A 14,553-nucleotide genomic window follows, 5' to 3' on the forward strand; every position below is an offset into this window, starting at 1 on the left:
TGACATTTTCGTAACTTTACTGGTTTACTGGAGGAAAAGGTATCAGCAGCATTTGCTCGCTGAAACCAGCTTATAATCCGTCGTAGTTCTTGTGCGTATCGTGTTCACTTTTGAATTAGTGCTAGTTAAAATATTGCTGAATTAAAATTCGTGCCATGAATACTTATGAAATCAAGGAAATTTCTCAAGCCAAGCTCTGTCTGTGATTGCAGTGCTTGAGACCCAAACGACAGAATAAGTGTAATCGACTGCCGAGCAAGCAATGTCAAGGATGCATTAATTCTGTTTAAAAGACGACAGCGCAAAGAGGAGGTGACACCAGAATATCGAATTGTATCCCCGTTTACATATTTCTTGGTATTCCTCGTAATGGCTGGTGCCTTCAAATATTGGATGCAAATAAGTATTCTGATTGTCATGCTCCCTCTCGAGTTCTTATCATTTGTAATGAACAAATTAACGCTTCATTATGAAAATTTGTGAGTACAAAATAATAGATAAACAAAACGTATTGGACTCCTTTTGTCGACGATTATCTGTGACCCGATTAGAATTTTAATTCATTTACCTTTAGACAACAAACTCGTTCACTCCACAAATGCTTATCTTTTTCTTCTATTAGTTCACGAGCTCTTTGATTGTTGTCGTGTCGCCGCGCGCACCCCTCCCTCTCGAAATGAATGCGTGAGTCCCCGATATGGCCGCCACCCCTCTCTCTTGGCAGGATCTCGATTCGACGGAGTCCCCTTCATCGGGGGGTCGTGTCGCAACTCTGCTAGATTTCCAATTGTTTCATATATCCGCTGCTTCGCCTATCAATTGTTCCTAACCAACTTCGGCACACTCCTTTCGGGTTTTGGATATCAGTGATCTTCGAGTGCTTAGTCCATATCTTTCTTTATCCCAAATCGTGCTCAGTGCACTTTCCTATTTATAGATCACATCAAGAGCTGCGAAAATTCTGATCGGATGTCTAAGTTTGGTAAAGGTATGGCAAGGTTTAATAAAAGTTCTGTAATTGCTAATGGCCTTCAACGTCGCCGAGATAAAACCTGCTTTGTTTACAACTTATGCTCCTTAAACTAGGCTTAGGAGAATCGCAGTTGATGGTGTCATACACATTTTATAAGACTTCCTATTAAATATGGTGAAAGTTCTTTCGTTGGAAATCTTACTTGTTGTGGCATAATAACTTTTCCTAATCATTAAGTAACATGTATTACTTGGATAAGTTTGATGAACTGTTCCACGCTAGGGATTAGGGGTGTGTAACAGGTTTTTGTGGCCACATAAAATTCATTTATGTCGTATAATATTTTTTCCATTTTTATTTGGCTTTTGAATCGTGAATAATTATGGACGGGACAATAGTCAACGTAACTACGGTACAATCCGCACCGAAAACTGTGATTTCTTTTTGGCTAGTCGCATGTGAAAAAGCTTTCCGCTAAACGTCGTTAGTTGTTAACTAGCTAAGTCGGAAGTTATTTCTGACCCACATTAATGATGAAATAAGCAAAAAAGTATGCATCCACATTTGTTTCATGGCTACTGAACTTCCAAATTGTGAAAACACTGATGGCACGCGTGCTACACATTGGATAGCATTTGAGTTGAAAATTTACTCGATAAGTTACCCTCCCTGAAATTTTTCCTACTATTGTTGAAATGTTTATCCGAAAAAGGTGGACGAAAAAGGAGAAAAAGTAAATCCAGAGCTGCATTAAAACCATGAAGTTCAGAAAGCAGGACCTTAACTGGTTATAATTATCTGAAAAAATCCTTATCTATGACGAATTAGGCTTAAGCTCGTGTTGTGGGATCATTGCGATTACTCCTAACGTTCTTCGAATAATCTCTATTTAGTTATCATAAGGAAAATTCATTTTGAGAAAAACTTGCAAGATGAAGAATTTTAATATGTACTGCTTGCTGCTTTTCCTGTCGTTGTATAAGTTCAGATAAAGTTAAAAAAACTGAAGAAATATTTTCTTTCTACCGGTATATATTGCTGAAATTAATGTCAGTCGTTTAGGAATGTTAGATAGAATATTTAGTGGCAGAGATTTGGATTTTTCAGCATAGCAGGGTATTTGGGAATATCGTTTTTCCAGTTAAGCAGATAAGAGAAAATCTGATATCTGACGGAATGGGACGATTTTCAGTTACAAATAAATCACCAAATAACACAGCCAGTCAAGCAAGAATTCGAAATGTTGAACCTTAAACAATGCAATACCTCATTTTGTGGTATGTGCCGTGGCGAAGGGCAGAGTGGACACATTTTGAATAGAAATAATTATCTCTTAATGCGAGACAACAACTGCAGGACATCAGAAGACTGCACTCGTATTGCTTAGAAGAACAACTATGGAAAAGGCTTTTTTTTTTGTCGAGGAAGTGAAATGTTTTATTGGTAGTTCTCTAACAATATGTCCCGTAAGGCATCTTGGAATATTCTATGCCAGTTGTGAGAAACTGTTGAAATGGAAGCAAATATGTTATCTTTCCGTTCTTCTGAACTTGAGTGGATAGTTTAAAAAAATATCCCTGCTGTAAAAAAATAATGCATATTGGGTGTAACTGTAGAAATGATTGCTTATATTTTCTCTGCTTTATAATTACTTGTTTTTGGGTATAAATTAATTTTCAAATATTGACTACTAAGAACAAAAACAGAATGGTCCAAGACGATTAGATAATTCATGACGTGCTGTTTCCATGCATTTTCCCACCACATTGCCGTCCATACCCTTGAGTTTTTTGATAAATGACAATTCATCCTTGAGCTATATCGTACCTCTGAGGTTCTGAAGAGTGATTCGCTGTCGGGCTGAATCGTCATCACGTTGTTAACATCCCCGTTTTCTGTTCTTTGACAGGCTACTCCCCAACCAGCCGAAGTGACAACAAGATTAAGAATGGCGATGCTCCTGCTATCTGGCAGCAGCCATTCTAAACTTCTCGGCATCCAGAAGTAACGGGCGGGGAGACAGGTGGGAGGAACTACGACGACTAGCGGCAACAACACGGACTAAATCTACAAAATTGAACTACTGATTTCATTCATAATGCCCGTCGGTGAGTACAGCGCTCTTATGTGGAGGAATGCGAAACTGCCTGAAGCGATGCGAGCGCCTTGATTGGCCAATGTGAATTTGAGTTTGAAAATGCTGTCTTAGACCGGTGACCGTCACTTATCATCAACTTCGAAGTAACACTATATCATGCCATAGTTATCGTCAACTGTTATTCAACCGTTAATGTTAAGGAACCGTTTGCGCAATGCCTTGCAGAAAATGTGAGTAACTGATTCGAAATATTCTTTCTGATTATTCTTGTTATGAACTGATAATATTTCCGCCTTCGTACCGAGATGACTAAGGTACGCCCATTTTAGAAGTTTTTTAAACTTTGTATCGGGGAATTATATTACAATAATGTTCACAGTCATCATGAGAGTATACATGACGTGTATATGCTTTAATTGGTGTTATTCTATTAATGTAGACTTCTTTGAGGTTCTCTTGAATTATCAAAATCCATACCTCCAAGAATTTAGCATATCTTATCAAATTATATCAAGTTATGGAAGATAGCTGCGTCCACACTTCGTTTTTTAGTTCGCTATCTGATGTTTGAACGTTGCGCTTCACTTGATACGAAATCTAAATTATGAATATTTTCTGGTCTACCAATTTAGTTATCAACTTTCACTTGACAACAAAACTTGACTATTTACGAGGTAACGTGATACAGGATTGGAAAAATTAATTCCTGGATATTAACTGCCGGTATTGATGATATCGTGGTTAAGTAGCCCTTGCGAGCACCATCGAATAATAAGAGTATGCTTACCCTACTTTCTTGCATGCCTTTGGACATTAGTAATTTTATTGTAATGACCACAGATATCTCAAATGAACTGGTTTGCAAGATACCCTTTTCATGAGTGGATAACAAGATGGTAGTTGGATGCAAAATAAAACTACATTCTCCATTATAGTCATGCTCATACTTCCAATCTACATATAGTTAAATAGTTGTTTGGAATTCTTGTGACGGCCAATGCCTTAGAAATTCATTTGAACGGGTATTAGAATCATTTAATGTCCTGTTCTTTTGGTTATTCTGCTTTTTAATATTGAATAGCTATATTCTGTCCTGGAATTACAAATTGATGTAAAGGAACCTCAGCAAATTCTAGATTATCATATTTTTCATGATTTAAATTTACTTCTGCAATTTTCTAATTTTAACTCAGATTTATCTTTGTATTTATGAAATTAAGATATTTGTTGAAATTCAAACATACTTTAGAACCAGACAAAGGAAAACCACTGAACACAACAACTTGCATACAACATATTATGTGTAGGTATGGTGTATTCCAGCTTTACATTTTTCAAGTGTATTTATTCATTTCACAGAAGATAGTCAACTCCAAACATGCTTTCCTCCTCAGGAAACAAACCTCACAGATTTTTTTAGATAGCGCAAAAGACGTTTTTGCTCAGATTCACAATTCACTAGCTTCTCAGTGAAATTGCTGCCAGTTCTTCGGTGAAGTTCTCCATAAACCTCCCCTTAAACCCCCATTAAGAGTTTCCAGTAACACCAGTAAGGATTTCAAAATTGATATAGACTTCAGGTGATTTTTTAAAATAATGGGTGATGAATAAATTAGGTTATTTTACTGATTTAATGAACAAATGTGTTTTTAGATTATAAATATATAATTCTCTGGATATGAGATAATGTACATGAACTTGACTGATAGTGGCCCAAAAATGCTAGCTCAAAATGTATTCCAGACAAAATTCACTTCAAAAGATATATTTGGCTTTGCCTAATATATCATGTTAGCCAGTTTCTACTGTAAAATGGTAGACCCTTGGGGATGGATTTAAGATTTTAATAATGTATTCCATTTTTCGTTGTAAAAGCAGGCTTGCTGGCTAGTTCTGATTCCTCTTGAAGTCACCCCCAGCTTCGATTATAAGTTTTATTTTGTCTCGTCAAATTTGGGTGATATAAGCTATTAATCTGTTTCGTGCATTGTGTCGTTCATATTTTTGCTCTCCATTGTTAAAAAAAACACTTCAAGCCAGGAAAGGAACTCTTGAAACAAAAATAGAAAACTTAACTGAAGTTGAATGCAATTCATTTTAGGGCATGTATGATACACCATGTATTTCCATTGTTTTTAAATCATGGGAAATAAAGTTCATACCAAAATGCCAAGTGATTTTAAAATTTATGGTTGGAAAAATATAATTATTTTGAATGAAACAACTTCTTAAGTTGATGATCAAAATGCTCCATTCCCTCAAGTTCCATCTGTGATCTCTCCTATGATCTTTAAATCTCCATTGTGTAGGCCATTTTAGGTTTACAAAACTAGTTCTGCATTTATTTGACTGTATGATCACATGATACATTACAGCAGTTTCAAGACGACTGTTTTTTATCCCAGTTAACAGACTCTACGAGCCTTTAAACAGCTTAATATTTTTTGAAGCTTTTTCTCTTATTGACTCAATTTTAATCACCCATTGTTATAAAGTTATTGTTTTGAAAATTTGTGAATGAGTTGGCTTGCTGTGATATCTATTAATCTCATTGTAAGTCTTGATGATATCAAAAGTAATGATGATTACAGGTTTTTTCAATTTTCATATGCATTCATAGTTAAAATGTAATTCTTATTATTTCTCTCACTTTCTCAGACTTGTATGGTGTAATTCGATTGATGACAATACAGTGAATGGATTTATGGTTTAGCAATAAAAGTTTGTCAGTTTAAAGTTATCATCAAAGTTTTTGATGATTACTAATGTCAATTTTGAAACCCTGCATGGTTTTAATTTTATTTCGCCAATTACGAGCAAAATTATATTTGACAAAATATAGTTCTTTTAATATTTTCAGTATTATTATTTATTAAAGTAGATATTTGAATGACTCTTAATTTCAAAATTATTCTCTCTTGTTGACATGGTTTTTCATGTTTGAATTTTCAATTTGTTTTTTAATTTATATATCTTTTCAAATTTCATCTTATGATTGTCTTAAATTGAAAGATCTACTGGCTCATGACTCCAGAAGCAGGTCATAGTGATATGTTAATGTGTGTAAGGTTTACATCATCTGGATGTGAAAATTCAGTATTAAATCAAATGAGCCCCATTATACAACCTTATTATTGGTGCATTTTCAATTTGTACCATGATAGGAAAATCTGCAGTTAGTAATGAATTAAATTCATCTTAATGGTAACAGAAATTTTTTCAGACAGTTTTCTAATCATAATTGAAATTTACTTGTTTAATGCATTGAGTTTTATTACTCATATTCAATTCTTTCTCCACAGGCTTTGAAGTATCTGCTATGAAAGCATCCTTCTCCCTCTCCTCGCTGGATAGATCTGGTGGGCTGACAGCAGACTCACCAGAGCATGCGAGGCTAAGAACGGAGAAGCCATACAACAGCCTGACAAAAAAGCCCAGGTATTACCTAGCCTCTGCCTATTTTTTGTCATTATGGATTAAGTTGATGGCCTTTACATTATGAATGGTATAAAATTGCCTAACTACATACATATGAATTTTTTAGATGTATATGTGGAGCATATGATTGTCACAAAAGATTAGGAGCTCTCCAATTTTATCTTTTGAGTTAATTTCAGTGGGGCATTCTACTACTGGGTCAACTTGCTCATCAACTCAAGCATAGTCTTCAGGAGAGGAATTTAATCAATCCGACTCAATTATCACAGAAGCATATGTTTGCAATGCTAGTACTATTAACAAGTATTGATTTTGTAAAATTAAAAACTTTAATGAAAGCCCATATATTTTCAACTTGTATTTAAAAAAAAAGTGTGTCAAAGTTTCAAAGCATGTAATTTCTTGTACAATTGTAATGTTATTGATAATTTGAAGTGCTGAGAAGAAAGTAGCTTGGGTAATGAACAAAATGGATAATCGAGAGTTAATTGTAATCAGGATTTACGTTGTCATTAACACTGATAATTTTCTGATTTTCTTCTCATTTTAAATTTTACAAAGCTTCTTTAAATTGATTTGTTGTTTCCATTTCTCCACTATACCTTTTGCAAAATTCAGCTAGCTGATTTTCCTCTATTGATGAAATTTCCTCTATCAAAATTGATTTGAATAGCTGTAGAATTTCAGTGAGTATTCAAAGGAATCCTATCAGAATGGACGTTATTTATTTATATGAGCATTTTTATATGTTTAGCCCTAGTATTGGAAAATGATTTTCTTTTTATAATAATGTGAGATTCCTTGTGCTTTATAAGTTTGCCATTGCTTACTGCTTCAAATATTAGTGATTTGAAAATTTCATATATGCTGAATATTTTTTATTAATTTTTAATTAGGACTATAGAATTACATATAACTTATTGAAGAGATAAAAAGCCTGGGAAACAGAAATATAACTTGGGAGTCTGTGGAAATATTTTTCTGATAGTTGTTTACAACTTCAAGGCGACTGCATTCATGGTTTTCCATGCGTGTCCATTTCATGAGTGGGTTTCGTTACTGTCAGATTGATGTTATTATGAATGGAGGGCTTAAAATGGCTAGTAGAAGCATTTTTTGTGGCTTGGTGATTACATACTAGAACATTGGAAAATATAAGGTAGAATAATTGTAATTTGACCATTTTGAAGGGGTAATTCTGTCCTGTTGAAAGCCAAGTTCACATTTTCCATGTGGATGAAAGGAAACTGATTGTTTCTGTGAAAAAACTGAATCCTGCCATGGTATTTTTTTACTTTGTATATTTATGATCAACAAATTTTCTTAAGATATATCTATAAGGTTTCAAATCAAAAAGTTTATCTTTAAGTGAAATCTATAAGAAGTGACTGAAGTTGTCATTAATGTTTTCCCAATTTTTTGGCAAAATTTTGAAAGTATGGACAAATTTATTGGAAACTTTTCTGTTACATTCTGCTGTGGCCAAATTATAGTGAATTTTATTCGTAAAAATATGGAATTTGTAATGGGTTTCATCAATAAGAATTATGGATGCTTCTTTCCTCCCTTCACTCCATCCAACATACTTAGTCTAATCATATCCTTTCCTTGTTTGCCTAACATTCTCTCCTCTATCATAGTATTCAACATCCTATTGCCAGTCAAAATGCTCTGCATCATCTTTTCTGCCTCTTTTGAATTTCTCCCAACAATTCTCTCTGTTCCCGTACAATTCCTAGCACTTCATTTGTGTCCACTTCACCTTTCTCACCCTTCTCAACACCCACATTTCAAAGGACTCCAATCTGTACTTATCTTTCTGCTTCATTGACCTTGTTTCCACACCATACAAAACTATGTTCCGTATAAAAGTTTTCATGAGCATTTTCTTATTATCCTTACTGAGCATCCCCATCATCATTTCCCTCCCTTGTGGAAGCTTCTTTCCGTAATGGAATTTATTTTATGCCCCAGAACTTTGACCATTTTGGTCCAGATCACTTAGGAGGTAGATAAAATCTTAGACATGTTCTAGTTTATTAACTCCCATTTGAATAAGCTTATCCTTTCTCTTTCTGGGAAACTGAATAATGTTTGTTTTATTTACATTCATTCTCATCCCATACTACTCTTCCACTGTACTCAGCAGAGTTTGCAACCTCTTGACTGATTGACAAACTAAAGCTTGACTATGAAAAAATCTGTTTTTATTAATTCTCCATTAGCTTTATTCCTATCCCTAATTTTCCTCTGTCTCTTCATCCATTTCCTCCACTTACATGTTCATTGAACAGAACAGGTGACAATGGAAACCCCTGTCTTACTCCTATTTGTACTAGAGACTGTGTCCCTCACAGCTAATCCTAATTTAATGCTGTAAACATTTTCTCTTATGCTTAATTATTAAAAAAGTAATCAATGATCTAAAGGCCTCTGCCAGTGGCATTGTGTTTTAAGTTTCTGAGAGTGGGCTAAATTCAATTTTGGTTCAAAAGTTTGTCTTGAGAAATATCTATGAAATCTTAAATGAACATGTATGTTACCTGAAGGGAATTTTATTGTTTCTTGTAATCTCTGAAGGATTTTCCTCTTAGTCTATTGACGCTCATTGATTTTTTTATGCGCATAGTTTTTGGAGTAATGCAGAAAAGTTAAAAAATGTTATAACTTATGAAGTGCATTGTAACTGACTGAGATTTTCAGAAGTGTATCTTAAGTCATTTTCTGCGATATAACTCCCAAGACTTCTTGCCCCACTTTGCAGCTTAATTCTGCAAAATAGAGCATTGCACTCTCTCTGACTTCTACCTGTTGCACGGTGTAATGGCTTCTAATAGAGCCCATTAAAGGACATTGGCGTGTGTGCTCCGAATGTGAGACTTTGATTTCTAAGTCTAGATTGCTCTTGTTTAGTAATTGCCTCTCGATGATTTCAATTGTAAAAGTGGGCAGTCATGAAACACTGAAAATTTATTTATTTCCTTGGCACCGAAATCTAGTTTTAGTTGTGGATCATTTTGATCATTTGGCAGAACCTATTCTTTAAAATCCATAAGGGTGAACTACTGAGTTAAAAGGATTGCCATGAAAAAATCATTCTTTGAAACTACTGAGAGCCATATTCACCTGGTTGCTAGCTTGGGAATGTATTTATTTTTTCCATAAGTGTCTTAAAAATTTATTGAATCCATTTAGATTCATCGTGAAGAGTATAGGCACTAATATTAAGTCTACAAGAGATCTCTTTATTTCATTAGACTAATCTAATTATTATAGTTGAACCTTATAATTTTACATATTTCTCCATTAGGGATCAAATCATTTGTGTACTTAACTAGGGGAAATATGAATGCAAATATATTGTACAAGGTTGTTTCCACAATGCTTTGTTTCTTGGTTGGATCTCCTAAATTTGAGGATATTGAATATTTGGTGGCTCACGTAAGGCTATTTGTATTTCCTGGTTCAATGTTTTTATAATATTTTGTAATAATAATTATTCATAATTATTGATGATTCTAAATTGATATTTTGATATTTTCTTTCAACCACAAATGCAACGCTCCATTGACCCTGTTCATGTCTTAAAAATGTTTAACTTCTTCTTGTTCATGGGAAAAGTATTTCTAAAGCTTCAATAAGAAGCCCCGGCTGATCCTGAGATCGAAATGGAATCAGATGTAATATGTGGGTTAAGTGTGGTGATCTTATTGGCTTTTCAGTGTATTGATGCCTGTGTGTGTGTGTACTCATTTTGCAGGAGAGCATGGGAGAATGAGTTTGACAACTGGAGACACTCTCTGGGAAGCAGAGACAACGACGACTCCTTCTTGGAACCTATTCTACCTAGGATCTACACCTTCCTCATGGACAATACGCTCATTGACACTTGTAAAGTAAGTTTGCCGAATTTTGGATTTGGTCAAAAGTCATAATGAATTGAAAACGTTTGTGTTTTAATTGTATCATTAAGGTAGTTATAATCATGTTTAAAGCCTGGTTCTTAATTTCAAAGTGAGTACGGCAAGGATAAATAGCTACAGATACTTTTATTAGTAGTGTTATATTGAATGATTAAATGTACTTTTTCACAGCTGGTTGTTGAAAAGTTATGAGATCATCAGAATATATCACATTAGCTTCAAGGAAGTACACTACCACTGTGAACTTCAAATTTTTTCAAGTGTCACTTCAGTTAAGTTAAGTGATGGTTTTAAATGATAGATAAAATGGATGGTGTATTCATGTTGGTGCTAAATTCCAATTATGACTGTAAAAACTTCATTAATGTTGCATATAGCTGTTCTTTTCTAAAGTACCCCATTAAATAGCTCATTCTTCTGTATCTAGTTTATGCTTTGTTTTCAACAGAGAATTTAATGTTTTTCTTTCATTTTCATATTCTGGGTAAGCCAACTTAATTTCTGAGATTTTAGAATTTTTGTTATTTTTTGTGGACAGAATTTATCTCTCATACAGTTGCTTATTTACTATCATTCTTGCTAACTAAATAGTATATTGTATTTGTCCACATTAATATTTTTCATACCCCCAAGAAAACATGGAAAAGATATGAGATTAAATACGGGAGAGATTTTATGCGAGGTAAAATTGTCGTTTTCATTTATATCATGTGCTACATAGTGATACATTTGTATATAAAATGAAATGTCATCGCAGTAAAATAGAATGCCCTAAAAATTATAGGTGATAAAAATTTTTCTTCAAACCCTTGGAAACCAAATCAGGTACTTGTTTCTGAGCGGTTTTTAAACAATTTTTCTGTTTCTCTGAATCTTTAATGGTGGTGCTTGATTTTGGGAGTCATTCAAAAAACTTATCAACATTGAACCCCAGTGACATGATTATGTGCTCTTTTTAATCATTTGGATCCTGCTAGGGGATTGTCGTTTATTTTTGCCAGTCTCATTTTGTCTTACTTTGAGTATTGGAAATATAGTGGTTGCATATTAGGGTATTTTTGTTCAAATAATGTTTTAAGTGATATTTGTCTTTCAATATTTGTAAATGTTGTTACTTGGCCTTCTTTTTTGCATTCCCTTCAAATTAATTCCCATGTGACATGATACAGCAATTCAAGCACTTTTTCCATGTGTCAAATTATCACAGGGAATTACTTTGGTTGAATGCTGTCAAGAACCATCTGTGATTCATTGTGTATTTCTTCTGTGATGTCACAGCATTCAGCTTCTATGTCATTTTTGGGAGAAAGCTTAAGTTGCTTGTGTTGGTAACTCCAAGGATGGATTGTGGTGAGTCATTTACAACTTCTGGAAGATCATGACATGCTTTGAGAGACAGCTTCTTCTAGTGCTGGCCTAGGGTGAACCTAACAGTAATTCGATGCATGTTCTAATTGTCCATACAGATTTCCTGGCAAAGTACATTACTGATACCAACCAGGCCATAGATTTTGTGGATGTTAAGATGAAAGCCCTCAAATGATTTGTTGGATGTTAATTAAATTTTTGGCAATTGTACTGATGCATGGCCATCACCAGAGCTTTTCATCTTCACCTGATTTATGACATCTTGGCACATGGATGCTGCTCTAAAAACTGCGTAGAGCTTGAAGTTTGACCACCAGTAAACTGAGAAAGCTTTGTGTGTCTTGGTTGCCAATTTCCTAAGTTTCTAATCTTACTAATTTATTGTCAATTTAAACTCGTCAAAAATACCAAATGGTCATAATTTATTCACAGAATCACATTATAAAGAGAGTTAATTGAAACTTTCAATTAAATAATTGATGGTGATGTTACACAGATGATAAAAGTTCTTCCCTTTATTAGGAACTCAAGAAAAGGTTTGGCTCTGTTTATTTTTTGTTGAGTAATGATTCTCACTCACTCATGCATGGGTATGTCCAAATTTGAATTTCAGGAAGCTGTTGGAGAATTATGCATGGATCATAAATGGCAGCTTTTGGAAGAGGTGGCAAGAGAGGGGAAGGCATCATCTAGTGAAGTGGAAACACTTTGTCTGGGTAAGTGTGAACTCATCCCCAGCAGACAATATCTTACATTTACAAGGTGTGTTCAATAGGTAAGGTGACTTTTCAAATTTTGCAAGCAAATTTATTAGATTTTTCATTTTTTTGTTTTTTTTTCTTTGATGGTATCCATGTCCCAAACAATCGTTTATAGTTTCAACAATATAGCATATTTAGTTTGTTATTGACATGTGCAAATGTTAGACATATTTTGGTATGCTCTGCGACTTTCTGCTATATAAAAATGGATCAAAGAATTTGCATCAAATTTTGTGTAAAAAATAGAATTAAGTGCCCCAAAACACTTATAATGTTGACTGTGGCATACGGTGAGTCTACTCCAAGTAAAAACAATATTTGTAAGTGGTACAAACTCTTCTAAGATGGCAGTGGAGATGCCATTGACGAATCTCGCTTTGGATGCCTTAGCACGTCAACAACAGATAAAAATGTTGAAGCAGTGAAGAAAATTATTTTGAAAAATCATCGAATCACTATAAGAGAAGTTACTGAGGAAGTTGGCGTATCGGTTGGTTAGTGCCATGCAGTTTTTTCGAATGTTTTGGGCATGAGACATGTATCAGCAAAGTTCGTTCCGAAACAGCTTAATTTTGACCAGAAAAACTGTCGCACGAGCATCGCTCGGTAGCTGTTGAATGATGTCAGTGATGATCCTGATTTGCGCAAAAGGATAATAACTGGTGTTGAATGATGGGTATATGGTGATAACATCTAAGCTGAAGCCCAATCATCCCAATGGAAGAACCCATGAGAACCAAGGCAGAAAAAAGCACGCCAAGTTCAATCAAATGTCAAGGTTTTGCTCAGTGTTTTCATCTATTACCATGGCGTTGTGCATCAGGAGTTCTCAACAAGGTCGCATGGTCGTTTAGGAGTATTACCTTGAAGTTATGCACTGTTTGTGAGAAGCAATACGAAAACAACATCAGGAATTGTGGAAAAATAATTAATGGCTTTTGCATCATGATAATGTTGTACATTTAAAGGACATACGCGGACGCAGCCCGAAAAATGTGGAAATCACCTACTCATCGCCGCGGAAACCTGCGAACGAACATCTGTAGAACTGTTTTAATGAAATGAATTAATCAAGTCAATGGAGAGGAAAAATTTCAGTGAGAATGTTACGGAAGAGTATTCTTTCAATTCGGCTAGCCCTAACCATGAATATGGGTTGACCATTTCGGAGTTAAGGAGAAGATTGGGTGTAATTTCTGAACTGGACTAAATGTGGATAAAAGCTACCCTTATTGTAAGAATCCAAATGGGCCTAGAGATGGTAGCAATAATAATTTGATGCCCTGGGTAATGAACCACTGTAAGCAAGGAGGGACCACTTAAAAGTTTTGCATAAGTAAATATATGCTTGGCTAATTCAAAGCATAAATGGAAGAGAAAATCAAGTTAATATGGCGACCTTTTTACTATCATGACTTATATTTGCCTATTCTGTGGCCATGTAATCTGATTGTCAATTAGAATCAAGAGTATTATTATTGAGGAGGTTGATATTTTGACTGCTGCACTAGATGCCGTTGTTGATGGACCAAATTATGCACTTGTCAAATCATTTTGTTCTCTTTTGGAATGTAGAAGCCGTAGAGAAGGAGATCAGGTGTCTTCGTCACTGGATTCGAGACATGGAAAAGAGACTTCGTCCCATGGACTTTAGAACTGATTTTGCCCCTTTGGAGTTGGATGACAAAGCAAAAGAAATTCAGGTAAATTCCCTAGAATGTCATTTTGCATGATTATTGTGTGAGACCTATGTTCATCACGGTGGATTATTTATGTTGCGAATGATTTTTTTAAATTCTGGAGTATATGAAGTTTTAGCTATTTAAGGGCTATGTATAATTACATGAAAGCTTTTACAAGTTGCTCATATTTAGTTAAACACATTTTATTGCATAAATAGTAAAAATTGCTTACATGTTCATAGTTTCTCTTGTGGTTGTTGAAAATATTGGCTAATTCAGGTTTGTTATATCCATAATATTTTAGTTTCAT

At 34.5% G+C, this 14,553-nt stretch overlaps 1 protein-coding gene across 1 annotated transcript in view; it reads left to right on the plus strand.

Moving 5' to 3' along the window:
* Window positions 1-14,553, plus strand: part of LOC139700328 (klarsicht protein-like) — a 474,285-nt gene that overhangs the window by 260,982 nt on the left and 198,750 nt on the right. Inside the window, exons 2-6 of the mRNA XM_071598967.1 lie at window positions 2,883-3,081; window positions 6,374-6,509; window positions 10,270-10,405; window positions 12,414-12,516; window positions 14,137-14,264. Of these exons, the coding sequence (XP_071455068.1) occupies window positions 3,072-3,081; window positions 6,374-6,509; window positions 10,270-10,405; window positions 12,414-12,516; window positions 14,137-14,264 (513 nt within the window). The 5' untranslated portion in view covers window positions 2,883-3,071. The remainder of the gene's footprint in view (window positions 1-2,882; window positions 3,082-6,373; window positions 6,510-10,269; window positions 10,406-12,413; window positions 12,517-14,136; window positions 14,265-14,553) is intronic.

Source organism: Hetaerina americana, unplaced genomic scaffold (genome assembly GCF_022747635.1).
Source record: "Hetaerina americana unplaced genomic scaffold, ioHetAmer1.1.p SCAF_10, whole genome shotgun sequence".
In the NCBI taxonomy this organism is placed as follows: Eukaryota; Metazoa; Arthropoda; class Insecta; order Odonata; family Calopterygidae; genus Hetaerina; species Hetaerina americana.